The sequence below is a fragment of the Dendrobates tinctorius genome, unplaced genomic scaffold (assembly GCF_039654945.1).
Source record: "Dendrobates tinctorius isolate UK_male_01 unplaced genomic scaffold, ASM3965494v1 ptg000315l, whole genome shotgun sequence".
In the NCBI taxonomy this organism is placed as follows: Eukaryota; Metazoa; Chordata; class Amphibia; order Anura; family Dendrobatidae; genus Dendrobates; species Dendrobates tinctorius.
The window spans coordinates 1,595,001-1,611,409 of NW_027361982.1; the positions used below are offsets into that span (position 1 = coordinate 1,595,001).

General features: G+C 46.9%; 1 protein-coding gene across 1 annotated transcript in view; it reads left to right on the forward strand.

Moving 5' to 3' along the window:
- GPR4 (G protein-coupled receptor 4) overlaps positions 1–15,713 on the forward strand; it is a 30,338-nt gene extending 14,625 nt beyond the window's left edge. Inside the window, exon 2 of the mRNA XM_073561210.1 lies at positions 14,393–15,713. Coding sequence (XP_073417311.1) covers positions 14,588–15,652 — 1,065 coding nt within the window. The 5' untranslated portion in view covers positions 14,393–14,587 and the 3' untranslated portion in view covers positions 15,653–15,713. The remainder of the gene's footprint in view (positions 1–14,392) is intronic.
- The last annotated feature ends 696 nt before the right edge of the window (positions 15,714–16,409 follow it).

Below are 16,409 nucleotides of genomic sequence, written 5' to 3' on the forward strand. Positions count from 1 at the left end.
CGCATCGCGGTAAACGCGGCATGCTCATTAATTTTGCGGAAAAATCTGCATTTCTAACTATATTCTATGAGCAGGAGGATGCTCCTGTAAAAAACGCATAAAAAAGCGCAAAAAACGCGCAAAAAAAAAAGCGCGTTTATACTGGGAAGAAGTCCGTTTTTTCTGCATATGTGGGTAATTAGCCTTAATAGCTTTCCTCTCCACTCTCATTCATCTTTCACACTTTTCGATGCTGAGGCTTGGCAGACTGCTCAGTCTTACTGATCTCTCTCCTGCTCTGTATCTCTGGTCTAACAGTCTCTCATCTGAACTTTGTTTCAAGTGTCTCACGTCTGCCCCAGGAAAGATGTATATCTTTGTACCGTGTTAGCCAGTGGATAGAAAAATATTCAGGATTGAGAGTCCTCAGTAGTTGATACCTTTTAATGGCTAACTGAAAAGATGGTAATACATTGCAAGCTTTCGAGACTACCTGAAAGAGAGACCTGAGTAGAGACCTGAGAGACCTGAGTAGTCTCGAAAGCTTGCAATGTATTACCATCTTTTCAGTTAGACATTAAAAGGTATCAACTACTGAGGACTCTCAATCCTGAATATTTTTCACGTCTGCCCAGTACTTTCCCTGGTGCTGGCTTCTCTGTATAATTGCACTCTCCTATCAGCTCTGTCTCTTCCCTTATCACCCTCTCTGCTCTTTCCCCCTGGCACTGTCTGTCACTCCTACACCCTCCTATTCTTTGCAGCACTCTGTGGCGTTGTCTTGTTTCCTAATCGCTTCTAATATGTAAATATTTATATGCATAGCGGACAGCACATTAATCACACGATGACCCCCCTTCTGCCTTTGTTTCTCTCCCATGACGAAACCTAATGACCTGTCACAAAAAGAGACAGTCATAGGAGCAGTCTCTTTTAAAAAAGTGTCTAGACAAATTAATCAAGACCACAAGGTAGCTGACACCAGCAGTGCTGACACCATCTAATCTCTCGCCTGGGGCCACAAACACTAATCGCTACCCAGCATTACTGCCCGTACCCATCATCCCTCTCCTCTGTACCCGGCATTACTGCCCGTAACCCCTCATCCCTCTCCTCTGTACCCGGCATTACTGCCCGTAACCCCTCATCCCTCTCCTCTGTACCCAGCATTACTGCCCATAACCCCTCATCCCTCTCCTCTGTACCCGGCATTACTGCCCGTAACACCTCATCCTATTCCTCTGTACCCGGCATTACTGCCCGTAACCCCTCATCCCTCTCCTCTGTACCCGGCATTACTGCCCGTAACCCCTCATCCCTCTCCTCTGTACCCAGCATTACTGCCCATAACCCCTCATCCCTCTCCTCTGTACCCGGCATTACTGCCCGTAACACCTCATCCTATTCCTCTGTACCTGGTATTACTGCATGTTAACCCTCATTCTACTCCTCTGTACCCAGCATTACTGCCCGTAAACCCCTCATCCCTCTCCTCTGTACCCGGCATTACTGTCCGTAATCCCTCATTCTACTCCTCTGTACCGGGCATTACTGCCCGTAACCCCTCATCTTACTCCTCTGTACCCAGCATTACTGCCCGTAACACCTCATCCTTACTCCTTTGTACTCGGCATTACTGCACGACACGTAACTAGTGATGAGTGAGTTTGTTCGTTATTCAAGTTTTCCGAACATGCTCAGGTGTTCTCCGAGTATCTTGGGCGTGCTTGTAAATTATGTCTGAGTCCCCGCAGCTGCATGATTTGCGGCTGCTAGACAGCCTGAAAACATGTGGAAATTCCATTACAGACAATACCTGCATGCATTCAGACTGCCTAGCAGCAGCAAATTATGCAGCTGCGGGGACTCACACATAGTTTACGAGCTAGCCCAAGATACTTGCTCGGAAAACTTGAGTAACAAGCACACTCGCTCATCACTACAAGTAACCCCTCATCCTAATCCTCTCTAACCGGCAATACTGCACGTAACCCCTCATCCCACTCCTATGTACCTCGCATTACTGCCCATAACCCCTCATCCCACTCCTCTGTACCTTTCATTACTGCCTGTAACCCCTCATCCCACTCCTCTGTACCTGGCATTACTGCCCGTAACCCCTCATCCTACTCCTCTGTAAAGCCCATTACTGCGCAAAATACCTCATCTTTTTCCTCTGTACCCGGCATTACTGACTATAACCACTCATCCTACTAGTTTATGAAGACTGAAAAACATGTATTTGGAAGTCGTCTTGCTACACTCATCAGGAGAGCTTTAAACTAGAACAATGCGGGAAGGGAAACAAAAGACCAGAAAAAGTCATGCACCTGGCAAATGATATTGAGAACTCTGCTATTAGAAATGGGAGGAAAGAACAAAGACAAAAGAATCTAAATAATAAAAATATTGGAGAAAGAGAAACCAATCACAAACTAAAATGTTTCTATACTAATGCACAAAGCATGGGCAACAAACAAGGAGAATTGGAACTACTAACACAGGAAAAGAAATATGATGTCATTGGAATCACTGAAACTTGGTGGGACAATACACAAGATTGGAATACAAGACTAGAAGGATACAACTTATTTGCAAGAAACAGACTTGATAAACGAGGACGAGGTGTCGCATTGTATGTTAGAAACGCGTATATCTGCACAGAGATTGAAGCTTCAGAGACCGGGACTTCTGTGGAAACTGTTTGGGTAAGAATACAAGGACAGAACAATGGAAAGGACACCATTGTAGGAATTTACTACAGGCCGCCTGTGCAAGCTGAAGATATGGATTAACTCTTTATGCATCAAATGGCCAAGTTCTCCAAAAAAATATGACATAGTTGTCATGGGAGATGTCAACTATCCAGACATTTGTTGGGAATCTCTCTCAGGCAAAACTATCAGGTCAAGGAAATTCTTATCCTCACATCCTGACAACTTTATCTCCCAAAAGGTAGGGGAGAAAACAAGGGGAACTGCTACCTTGGATCTAATCCTTATAAACAGGGAGGAAATGGTTGAGGTGGTAAAAGTGGCTGGGACCCTAGGAGGTAGCGACCATGCTATTTTAGAATTTTGGATAACTAGAGGAGGAAGACCTGTGAAGACTCAGACGTCAAGGTTAGATTTCAGAAAGGCAGATTTTAAGGGACTCAGAAATTGGAGGGATCCAATGACTGGAAATCCTTAAGGACAAAAATGTCCAGGAAGGATGGGAAATCTTGAAAAATTAAATTCTCAAAGCACAATTGTTAACAATTCCCAAAAGAGGGAAGAATAGGAAGCATTTAAGGAAACCAGGATGGATGAACACAGAACTTAAGCACATGCTAAAAAGGAAGAAAGATATGTTTATAAAATGGAAAGAGGGAGGCATATCTAAAGAAGAATATAATGCTGTCTGTAGAACTTGCAGGGCACAAATCAGATTATCTTAAACTGACAATGAATTGAGGCTTGCAAGAGACATCAAAAGTAATAATAAAGGATTTTGGGGATATGTCAAAAGTAAAAGAAAAGTCAAAGATGCTATACGATTTTTGCAGGATGAAAACGATGAAATGGTAAGACAGGATGTTGAGAAGGTCGAACTTTTAAATTCCTATTTTGCATCTGTTTTCTCTCTGAAAGGAAATGTAACATCAACTGTTCTTCGCTGTCCTATTAAGGGAATAGAAGAATCCAGGATATGTATAGACAGAAAGATAGTGAGGAAACACTTAGCTAAACTAAATGAATTCAAGTCTCCAGGTCCAGATGAATTACACCCCAGAGTACTGAAGGAGATAGCAGAAGAAATTTTTGAACCCCTCTCCATAATCTTTGAAAATTCTTGGAGAACAGGAGAAGTCCCAGAAGACTGGAGAAGAGCAAATGTTGTTCCTATCTTCAAAAAGGGGAAGAAGGTGGACTCAGGCAACTATAGGCCGGTGAGACTGACTTCTATACCAGGAAAGATCTTTGAACAAATTATTAAACAACATGTATGTAAGTACCTGGATAAAAATGAAGTGATTAAACAGAGTCAGCATGGGTTTGTAACTAATAAGTCATGTCAGACTAACTTAATTTCCTTCTATGACAGAGTCACTGATTGGGTGGATCAGGGAAGTGCTGTAGATATAGTATATCTTGACTTCAGCAAAGCATTTGACAAAGTATCTCACACAATCCTTATTGAAAAATTGAGTAAGTATGGAATGGACAAGGCAACTGTTAGGTGGATTCATAACTGGCTTAGTGATCGGACCCAAAGAGTGGTTGTAAATGGCTGCACATCCAGTTGGAAGAATGTCTCAAATGGGGTACCACATGGCTCTCTCCTGGGCCCTGTATTGTTCAACATCTTTATCAACGATTTAGATGAAGGAATTGAGGGTAAACTGATTAAGTTTGCTGATGACACAAAGCTAGGAGGGATAGCTAATACTAGAGAAGAGAGAGGATTCAAAAAGATATAAATAAACTGGAGCAGTGGGCAGCAACTAACAAAATGTTTTTTAACAGGGAAAAATGCAAAGTACTACATCTGGGTAATAAAAATGAAAAAAGCATATACAGAATGAGAGGAATAGGGCTAAGCAACAGCTCATGTGAAAGACTTGGTGTGATGAAGGAGCGGCCGCCATCTTAGATGTGGGGCCACATATCTGAGCTTGGCATCCATTTTGGTCTAAGTTCAGAAATTACAGGCAGCTAAAGGCTTCTATACCCCCAGGCGCTGTGTACTTAGTGAATACAAGCAGGATTTAGTGTTCCAATGCTAAATAGCCAGGGCATTGGTGTGATAATGAGGATAGGCCCAAAACAGAGCTTCAAAGCCCAGGTACGGAGCCGTGCCAGCAGAGGGCCAGATAAAGCCTGAGGGCTTCAATTAGAATGTGCCTGCTAGCAGACACAGGAATATGCATCCTTTGTGTGTCCCAGACACTGTGGCTCCATCCTATGAACACGAATTATGAACTCATCTTTCGAGTTATGGACACATGAAAATATCCGAGTGACCCTGAGGGAATCGTGCATCTGGCAGTGTGACTCCCGAGTCGATGAGAGCACTGATTCCTGAGATATAGAGATTGGCCCTCTACAGTGACCCAATAAGGCCATGTTTGCACTCCACATGATCGGCAAAGCAAACCGCATTCACTGGTACCTCTCATGTTCTGATTCGATCATGCTGTAGAAAGTTATCCCCTTTCTTAGATATTGGAAATAAGTTCTGCAAAGAGCTAAAGGGTGGAGATTATTATCCCACCCTCTGACACAGGGGGAGGAACCCAGCGTGTTTAAGGGCTGGCAGCCCCTGGCATTCAGTCATTCACAAAGAAGATCCAGACGATGATGATCTAAGAAGGACCTGGGGACAGACCTGCCGAGGGGAGCAGCGGCCCATGCTTTGGGGGTCTGTCCAGCAACTAAGATTCTTGTACCTGTGGACTGCAGAGCTCCCCGGCAACCGCATGCACCCTACAATACAATCTGGTAAATTGACCTCCAGCTTAATATCTCTAAGCCTTGTACCCTATTGTTATATCTTTTCTCTGACTACAAATTTACTGTATATTTCTGTAATTATCTAGTGCGCCCTTAAGGCAATTAAACTATAAACTTAATGTTGGGCTGATGCTTTTTCTCTGATCCCGAATCTTAGAACCCCCAGCGGGTAACAGGACCTCCTCCCCGGCGACCATTTGCTCTAGGTGCAGTTCCCTTACTGACCTGAGAGACAAAGGGGGGCGCCGGAGAGCTGTGCCTGTGTAGTTACGTCACGGTGGTGACGTGGGAGGAACGGGTCCGTGTGTGTGTTCCTCCACACTTGGGTATACTAATAGATCACATACTGAATATGAGTCAACAGTGTGATGCAGCAGCAAAAAAGGCAAATGCAATTCTAGGATGTATTAACAGAAGCATACAGTCTAGATCACGTGAATTAATTATTGCCCTCTACTCCTCTTTGGTCAGACCTCATATGGAATACTGTGTCCAGTTTAGGGAGCCACATTTTAAAAAAGACATCAACAAACTGAAGCAAGTTCAGAAAAGAGTGACCAGAATGGTGACCGGTCTGCAAACCCTGTCTTATGAGGAAAGGTTGCAAGATTTGGGAATGTTTAGCTTGCAAAAGAGAAGACTGAGAGGAGACGTAATAGCTGTCTACAAATATCTCAAGGGCTGTCACATTGTAGAAGGATCATCTTTATTCTCATTTGCACAAGGAAAGACTAGAAGCAATGGGATGAAACTGAATGGGAGGAGACACAGATTAGATATTAGAAAAAACTTTTTGACAGTTAGAGTGATCAATAAGTGGAACAGGCTGCCACGAGAGGTGGTGAGTTCTCCTTCAATAGAAGTCTTCAAACAGAGGCTGGACAGACATCTGTCTGGGATGATTTAGCGAATCCTGCTTTGAGCAGGGGGTTGGACCACAAGGCCCAGGAGATCCCTTCCAACTCTACGATTCTACTCCTCTATACCCGGCATTACTACCCGTAACCACTCATCCTCCTCTGTACCCGGCATTACTGCCTGTAACCCCTCATCCCACTCCTCTGTACCCGGTATTACTGCCCGTAACCCCTCATTCTACTCCTCTGTAAAGCCCATTACTGCCCAAAATACCTCATCCTATTCCTCTGTACCCGGCATTACTGACTATAACCACTCATCCTACTCCTCTATACCCGGCATTACTACCCGTAACCACTCATCCTCCTCCTCTGTACCCGGCATTACTGCCCGTAACCCTCATCCTACATCTCTGTTTCCAACATTAGTACCCCGTAAGCCCTCATCCTAATCATCTGTACCAGGGATTACTGCCTTGTAAACCCTCATACCACTCCTCTGTACCCAGCATTACAGACCTGTGGAAAAGGGGAGGTTAGAGGGCACTCCAGAATAAGTAAAGGGGATCTATGACAACACACAATGTGGACAAGAATCAATTATAGAAAAAAAGCAGTGTGTATAGAAGTCATGATCACCCAAAAATAACAAACAAATAATAACAATATATAAAATATAAATTTTATTTTACAGAAAAACACACAGTGATTTGAACAAACAGCTATAAAAACCATTAAAAAGCCTAAAAAAAGCCAACTTTTCACCACAAAGAGTCCATATAAGGACCCTTATGAGCACACTAAAGGCCCCGTCTCACTAAGCGATCTCGGTAGCGAGATCGCTGCTGAGTCACAACTTTTTTGACGTAACAGTGATCTCACCAGCGAGATCGCTGTGTGTGACAGCGATCAGCGAGCGGCCCCCCTGCCGGTATCGCTGATCACTGGAAGAAACCTCTGGACATTTCTTTGGTCGCTGGTCTCCCGCTGGCCAGCACGCATCGCTGTGTGTGACAGCGGGAAACCAGCGATCAGGTGTAAAAAATAATAAAAAAAATAAAAAATATAGTTATTCTCACCTTCCGACGTCCTTTTCAGCCATCCTGCCTCTCTCCACGCTCCGGTCCCAGTGATCATTTGCATGAATGAACATGCATGCAGATGATAAAGACCATTCTGATAATCATTAGAAATAACAACATAAGTTCAAAAGGCATATGAGCAATATGTTATTAAAGCAGCCTGAGACCTGAACTGGGAGGGATAAATGACCCAATAAGTAGTGAACAAAGGAGTCCCAAATTCACATCAGATATTAGAACAATATTCATCTGGTCACCTCTGTACCCGGCATTACTACCCCATAACTCCTTATCCTACACCTTTGTACCCGACCTAACTGCACCATAACCGCTCATCCTAGTCCTCTGTACCTGGCCTTTCTGCACCGTAGACTCTTATCCTATGTACAGCTGGTATAACCTGGGCATCTACTGTATATAATTATATATATACAGCTGATATAACCTGGGTATTTCTTGTAAATAATTATATAATGTACATCTGGTATAACCTGTGCATTTCCTGTATATAATTATATATGTACAGCTGGTATAACCTGGGCATCTCCTGTATATAATTATATATGTACAGCTGGTATAACCTGGGCATCTCCTGTATATAATTATATATGTACAGCTGGTATAACCTGGGCATTTCCTGTATATTTTATATATGTACAGCTGGTATAACCTGGGCATCTTCGGTAAATAATTATATATGTACAGCTGGTATAACCTGGGTATATCCTGTATATAATTATATGTGTACAGCTGGTATAACCTGGATATATCCTGTATATAATTATATATGTACAGCTGGTATAACCTGGGCATCTCCTGTATACAATTATATATGTACAGCTGGTATAACCTGGATATATCCTGTATATAATTATATATGTACAGCTGGTATAACCTGGGGATCTCCTGTATATAATTATATATGTACAGCTGGTATAACATGGCATCTCCTGTATATAATTTTATATGTACAGTCGGTATAACCTGGGTATATCCTGTAAATAATTATATATGTGTACAGGTGGTATAACCTGAGTATCTCCTGTATATAATTAGATATGTACAGCTGGTATAACCTGGGCATCTCCTGTATATAGTTATATTTGTTCAACTGGTATAACCTCTGTATCTCCTGTATATAATTATGTATATACTGTACAGCTGGTATAACCTTCGCATCCTCTGTATATAATCTTATATACACAGCTGGTACAATCATAGTTTGATGAACTTTCCCTATAATCATTCTGCCTTATTTCCATAAATACAGAGCTTCAGACATTGAGCTATAAATAGTTTCATGATTCATAAATAACACTTTAGTTTCTTCCCATTTTCTCAATACATGCTGAATTGTGTCTGGACGAGGGAGATGCTCAGCTGTACTAATTAGTGCTTTTTTCTCTGAATATTGGTCCTTAATTAATAATTGAGTACATAAGCAATTACCCGTCATTTTCTCCATGTGAAGCTCATGGCATGAAAGAAATCTAATGGAAATGTGATCCAGAGACCAGACCCCGTGCAGCTGTGCTCCCTCTGTCACCAACCATGCACATAATGAGCCTCACATCTCACCTTTCAACATTTCCATTAATCCACCACTACCCCCCTCCTGCACCCAGCGATCACACATAGTACAAATCCCCTACACCACGGAGCCCTACTGCAACCAACAATCACACAGACATAGTACAAATCCACTACACCACTGCCCCCTCCTGCAATCAGAGATCCTACACAGACATATCACATACACATCTGTGTCCTCCTGCACCCAGCGATCACGCACTGACACAATACCCACAACCTACACCACTGCGCCCTCTTGCAACCAGTGATCACACACAGACACAATACACATCACCTACACCACTGAGCCCTCCTGCATCTAGTGATCACAGAGACACAGTACAAATCCCCTACACCACTGCGCCCTCCTGCACCCAGCGATCACACACAGACACAGTAAAAATCCCCTACACCACTGCACCCTCCTACACCCAGCAATCACTGACATTGTACAAATCCCCTACACCACTGCGCCCTCCTGCACCCAGCGATCACACACAGACACAGTACACATCACCTACACCACTGTGCCCTCCTGCACCAAGCCATCACAGACATAGTCAAATCCCCTACACCACTGCGTCCTCCTGCACCCAGCGATCACACACAGACACAGTACAAATCCCCTACACCACTGCACCCTCCTGAACCAAGCCATCACAGACATAGTACAAATCCCCTACACCACTGCGCCCTCCTACACCCGGCAATCACAGACATAATACAAATCCCCTAACGACTGCGCCCTCCTGCACCCAGCGATCACACACAGACACAGTACACATCACCTACACCACTGCGCCCTCCTGCACCCAATGATCACACACAGACACAGTACACATCACCTACACCACTGTGCCCTCCTGCAACAAGCCATCACAGACATAGTACAAATCCCCTACACGACTGCACCCTCCTGCACCCAGCGATCACACACAGACACAGTACACATCACCTACACCAGTGTGCCCTCCTGCAACAAGCCATCACATAGTACAAATCCCCTACACCACTGCGCCCTCCTGAACCAAGCCATCACAGACATAGTATAAATCCCCTAAACAACTGCACCCTCCTACACCCAGCAATCACAGACATAATACAAATCCCCTACACGACTGCGCCCTCCTGCACCCAGCGATCACACACAGACACAGTACACAACACATACACCACTGCGCCCTCCTGCACCCAGCGATCACACACAGACACAGTGCACATCACCTACACCACTGCGCCCTCCTGCACCCAACGATCACACACAGACACAGTACACATCACCTACACCACTGTGCCCTCCTGCAACAAGCCATCACAGACATAGTACAAATCCCCTACACGACTGCGCCCTCCTGCACCCAGCGATCACACACAGACACAGTACACATCACCTACACCAGTGTGCCCTCCTGCAACAAGCCATCACATAGTACAAATCCCCTACACCACTGCGCCCTCCTGAACCAAGCCATCACAGACATAGTATAAATCCCCTAAACAACTGCACCCTCCTACACCCAGCAATCACAGACATAATACAAATCCCCTACACGACTGCGCCCTCCTGCACTCAGCGATCACACAGACACAGTACACATCACCTACACCATTGTGCCCTCCTGCACCAAGCCATCACATAGTACAAATCCCCTACACCACTGCGCCCTCCTGAACCAAGCCATCACAGACATAATACAAATCCCCTACACCACTGCGCCCTCCTGCACCCAGCAATCACAGACATAGTACAAATCCCCTACACTACTGCACCCAGCAATCACACACAGACACAGTACAAATCCCCTACACTACTGCGCCCTCCTGCACCCAGCGATCACACACAGACACAGTAAAAATCCCCTACACCCCTCCGCACTTCTTTACCCAGCGATCGCACACAGACTCAGTACACATCACCTATACCACTGCGCCCTCCTACACCCAGCAATCACTGACATTGTACAAATCCCCTACACCACTGCGCCCTCCTGCACCCACCGATCACACACAGACACAGTACACATCACCTACACCACTGTGCCCTCCTGCACCTAGCCATCACAGACATAGTACAAATCCCCTACACCACTGCGCCCTCCTGCACCCAGGGATCACACACAGACACAGTACACATCACCTACACCACTGTGCCCTCCTGCACCAAGCCATCACAGACATAGTACAAATCCCCTACACCACTGCGCCCTCCTGAACCAAGCCATCACAGACATAATACAAATCCCCTACACCACTGCGCCCTCCTGAACCAAGCCATCACAGACATAATACAAATCCCCTACACCACTGCGCCCTCCTGCACCCAGCAATCACAGACATAGTACAAATCCCCTACACTACTGCACCCAGCAATCACACACAGACACAGTACAAATCCCCTACACTACTGCTCCCTCCTGCACCCAGCGATCACACTTAGACGCAGTACACATCACCTACACCACTGTGCCCTCCTGCACCAAGCCATCACAGACATAGTACAAATCCCCTACACCTCTGCGCCCTCCTACACCCAGCAATCACAGACATAATACAAACCCCCTACACGACTGCGCCCTCCTGCACTCAGCGCTCACACACAGACACAGTACACATCGCCTACACCACTGTGCCCTCCTGCACCAAGCCATCACAGACATAGTACAAATCCCCTACACCACTGCGCCCTCCTACACCCAGCAATAACAGACATAATACAAACCCCCTACACGACTGCGTCCTCCTGCACCCAGCGATCACACACAGACACAGTACACATCGCCTACACCACTGTGCCCTCCTGCACCAAGCCATCACAGACATAGTACAAATCCCCTACATCACTGTGCCCTCCTGCACCCAGTGATCACACACACACAGTACACATCGCCTACACCACTGTGCCCTCCTGCACCAAGCCATCACAGACATAGTACAAATCCCCTACATCACTGTGCCCTCCTGCACCCAGTGATCACACACAGACACAGTACAAATCCCCTACACCACTGCACCCTCCTGAACCAAGCCATCACAGACATAGTACAAATACCCTACACCACTGCGCCCTCCTGCACCCAGCGATCACACACAGACACAGTACACATCACCTACACCACTGCGCCCTCCTGCACCCAGCGATCACACAGTACACATCACCTACACCACTGCGCCCTCCTGCACCCAACAATCACACACAGACACAGTACACATCACCTACACCACTGTGCCCTCCTGCACCTAGCCATCACAGACATAGTACAAATTCCCTACACCACTGCGCCCTCCTAAACCAAGCCATCACCGACATAATACAAATCCCCTACACCACTGCGCCCTCCTGCACCCAACAATCACAGACATAGTTCAAATCCCCTACACTACTGCACTCAGCAATCACACACAGACACATTACAAATCCCCTACACTACTGCGCCCTCCTGCACCCAGCGATCACACACAGACACAGTACAAATCCCCTACACCACTGCGCTGTCCTGAGCCAAGCCATCACATAGTACAAATCCTCTACATCACTGCGCCCACCTGTACCCAGCAATCACAGACATAGTACAAATCCCCTTCACCACTGCACCCTCCTGGTCCAAGCCATAACAGACATAATACAAATCCCCTACACGATTGCGCCCTCCTGCACCCAGCGATCACACACAGACACAGTACGCATCACCTACACCACTGAGCCCTTCTGCACCCAGCGATCACACACAGACACAGTACACAACACATACACCACTGCGCCCTCCTGCACCTAGCCATCACAGACATAGTACAAATCCCCTACACCACTGTGCCCTCCTGAGCCAAGCCATCACAGACATAGTACAAATCCCCTACACCACTGTGCCCTCCTGCACCCAGCAATCACACACACACACAGTACAAATCCCCTACACCACTGCACCCTCCTGAACCAAGCCATCACAGACATAGTACAAATCCCCTACACCACTGCGCCCTCCTACACCCAGCAATCACAGACATAATACAAATCCCCTACACGACTGCACCCTCCTGCACCCAGCGATCACACAAACATTACACATCACCTACACCACTGCGACCTCTTGCAACCAGTGATCACATACAGACACAATACACATCACCTACACCACTGAGCCCTCCTGCACCTAGTGATCACAGAGACACAGTACACATCACCTACACCACTGCAACCTCTTGCAACCAGTGATCACACACAGACACAGTACACATCACCTACACGACTGTGCCCTCCTGCACCAAGCCATCACAGACATAGTACAAATCCCCTACACCACTGCGCCCTCCTGAACCAAGCCATCACAGACATAATACAAATCCCCTACACCACTGCGCCCTCCTGCACCTAGCCATCACAGACATAGTACAAATCCCCTACACCACTGCGCCCTCCTACACCCAGCAATCAGACATAATACAAATCCCCTACAAAACTGCGCCCTCCTGCACCCAGCGATCACACAAACATTACACATCACCTACACCACTGTGCCCTCCCTGCACCAAGCCATCACAGACATAGTACAAATCCCCTACACCACTGCGCCCTCCTGAACCAAGCCATCACAGACATAATACAAATCCCCTACACCACTGCGCCCTCCTGCACCTAGCCATCACAGACATAGTACATATCCCCTACACAACTGCGCCCTCCTGCACCCAGCAATCACACACACATTACACATCACCTACACCACTGTGCCCTCCTGCACCAAGCCATCACAGACATAGTTCAAATACCCTACACCACTGCGCCCTCCTGCACCCAGCGGTCACACAGAGACAAAGTACACATCACCTACACCACTATGCCCTCCTGCACCAAGCCATCACAGACATAGTACAAATCCCCTACACCACTGTGCCCTCCTGCACCAAGCCATCACAGACATAGTACAAATCCCCTACACCACTGCGCCCGCCTACACCCAGCAATCACAGACAGAATACAAACCCCCTACACGACTGTGCCCTCCTGCACCCAGCGATCAGACACAGTACACATCGCCTACACCACTGTGCCCTCTTGAACCAAGCCATCACAGACATAGTACAAATCCCCTACCCCACTGTGCCCTCCTGCAGCAAGCCATCACAGACATAGTACAAATCCCCTACACCACCGCGCCCTCCTGCACCCAGCAATCACAGACATAGTACAAATCCCCTACACCACTGCACCCTCCTGAACCAAGCCATCACAGACATAATACAAATCCCCTACACCACCGCGCCCTCCTGCACCCAGCAATCACAGACATAGTACAAATCCCCTACACCACTGCCCCCTCCTGCACCCAGCGATCACAGAGACACAGTACACATCACCTACACCACTGCCTCGCCCTAAAAAGTTTTCATCATCTTACTTATCTCCACACAGACCTAGCTGTATCTGATGGCTGCTGTGCCTGAAGCATGAACCAACATGCACTACCATCCCAAGGACCTGGGCTACCTTGAGCCCCCCACCAAGGCGAGAAAGAGAGCTAATGTTGTCAAGAGCCAAATGTATGGTAGAAAAGAAAATGTAGTTGGACACAGAACTGAACTTCTCTCTTAGCAGACTCCCTGTATCATGTCTAATATCACGCCTGATGCTTGCAATGTAGACTCTGACCTGGACGGCGTGCTGCCGCCATCCCTGTATGCCTTCGTGTTCGTAGTCGGACTTCCGGCCAATCTTTTGGCTCTCTGGGCTGCCTGGCTGCAAGTGCGGAAAGGAAGAGAACTTGGAGTTTACCTTCTGAATCTCAGCCTGTCGGATCTTCTCCTGATTTGTGCACTACCGCCCTGGACGGACTACTACTTACGGAGGGATGTATGGGGGTATGGACCAGGGGCCTGTCGACTCTTTGGATTCATCTTCTATACAAATCTGTACGTGGGTGCTGCCTTTCTGTCCTGTGTCTCAGCTGACCGCTACCTGGCTGTAGCTCATCCTCTGCGGTTCCCAGGGGCCCGGCCAATCCGCTCTGCAGCGGCTGTTTCTGCACTGGTTTGGGTCCTAGAACTGGCAGCTAATGCCCCTCCACTGTTCAGAGATGCTATTACCAGAGACCGCTACAACCATACTTTCTGCTATGAGAGTTACCCCTTATCTGGGAAAGGAGATGCACTGGCAAATGTGGGAAGGGTACTAGCTGGGTTTTTATTACCCTGGGGAATAATGCTTTTGTGCTATGCTGGATTACTCCGAGCTCTGCAGGGCAGCGCATCCTGTGAGCGAAGGGAGAAGAGACGGGTGCGTCGTCTCGCCCTGGGGCTTCCCTGTGTGGCCCTGCTCTGCTATGGGCCCTATCATGCCCTGCTTCTTCTGCGTAGTTTGGTCTTTTTGATAGGAGGAGGTTCTGTAACAGCAGGAGAAAGCTGTGCACTAGAGGAGCGCTTGTTCCCAGCTTATCATGCCTCCCTAGCAATGGCCACACTGAACTGTTTGGCTGATCCTGCCCTTTATTGCCTGGCTTGCCCTGGAGCAAGGGGAGAAGTTGCAAAAGCAATAGGTAGAGTGTTGGCATGGGCAATGGGTAAGGACAGAAATGGCTGGAGGGAAAGAGGCGGGGATGGCAGAGAACTTGACGGACAAGGTGAGCAGGTGGGAATGGTAGAGATGGGTGGGAGAAGGGGAAGCTCCATTGTCTGAGACTGATTGGGAACTGGATGAGAATGTACAAAATAGAATAAAAGAATTTGATGTCTTATAATTAAGTGTTTGCGCAGAAGGAAAAAAGAGGGGCAAGACTTCCTAAGAATTGTGAATTCTTGGATTAGAGCTCTAAATTGTCCTTCACCCACCTCCTATTCCATCCTTTGGTTGAATTTGAAGGACATGTGTTTTTTTTTATCTATACTATGTAATCCTATATATGGAGATTACACCCTGGAAACACTCCAGAACACGATGTGCAGGTAGAGTGATGCTGTGTGGCATCCTGCCGCCGTGTCTGCCATCTGTGTGCTGAGTCAATGTGTTACGTAGACACATCCAGAACGCAGGGGCAATCGAGTTACACCGGAACAGCAAAGAGGAGGAGTGTAGGGTACACAGCTGCTACTAATGGGAGATCAGGCTGTACCAGGCACAATGTAAGACATACAAATAAGGATTCCTAAACCTGCACTTCTGCAGTACAAGCACCTGCTGTCTTGGTCCCCCTTATCCCTATACTTATCAATCATGGTCACTTATTCACCTATTCCAGAGAAAGAATTAGAGAAAGGACATTTCAATGGTGTGCTACATACATTGGCATCTGAATATTATTCCTCTAAGGCCAGGGTCAGACTTGCGAGTGTGATATGAGAAATAGAAATACATGCAGCCACACACTCTGGTCCCGAGTGGCGGAGACAGTGCCGGGTATTGATGCGAGAGACTCATGTGAGATTTTTGCATCACA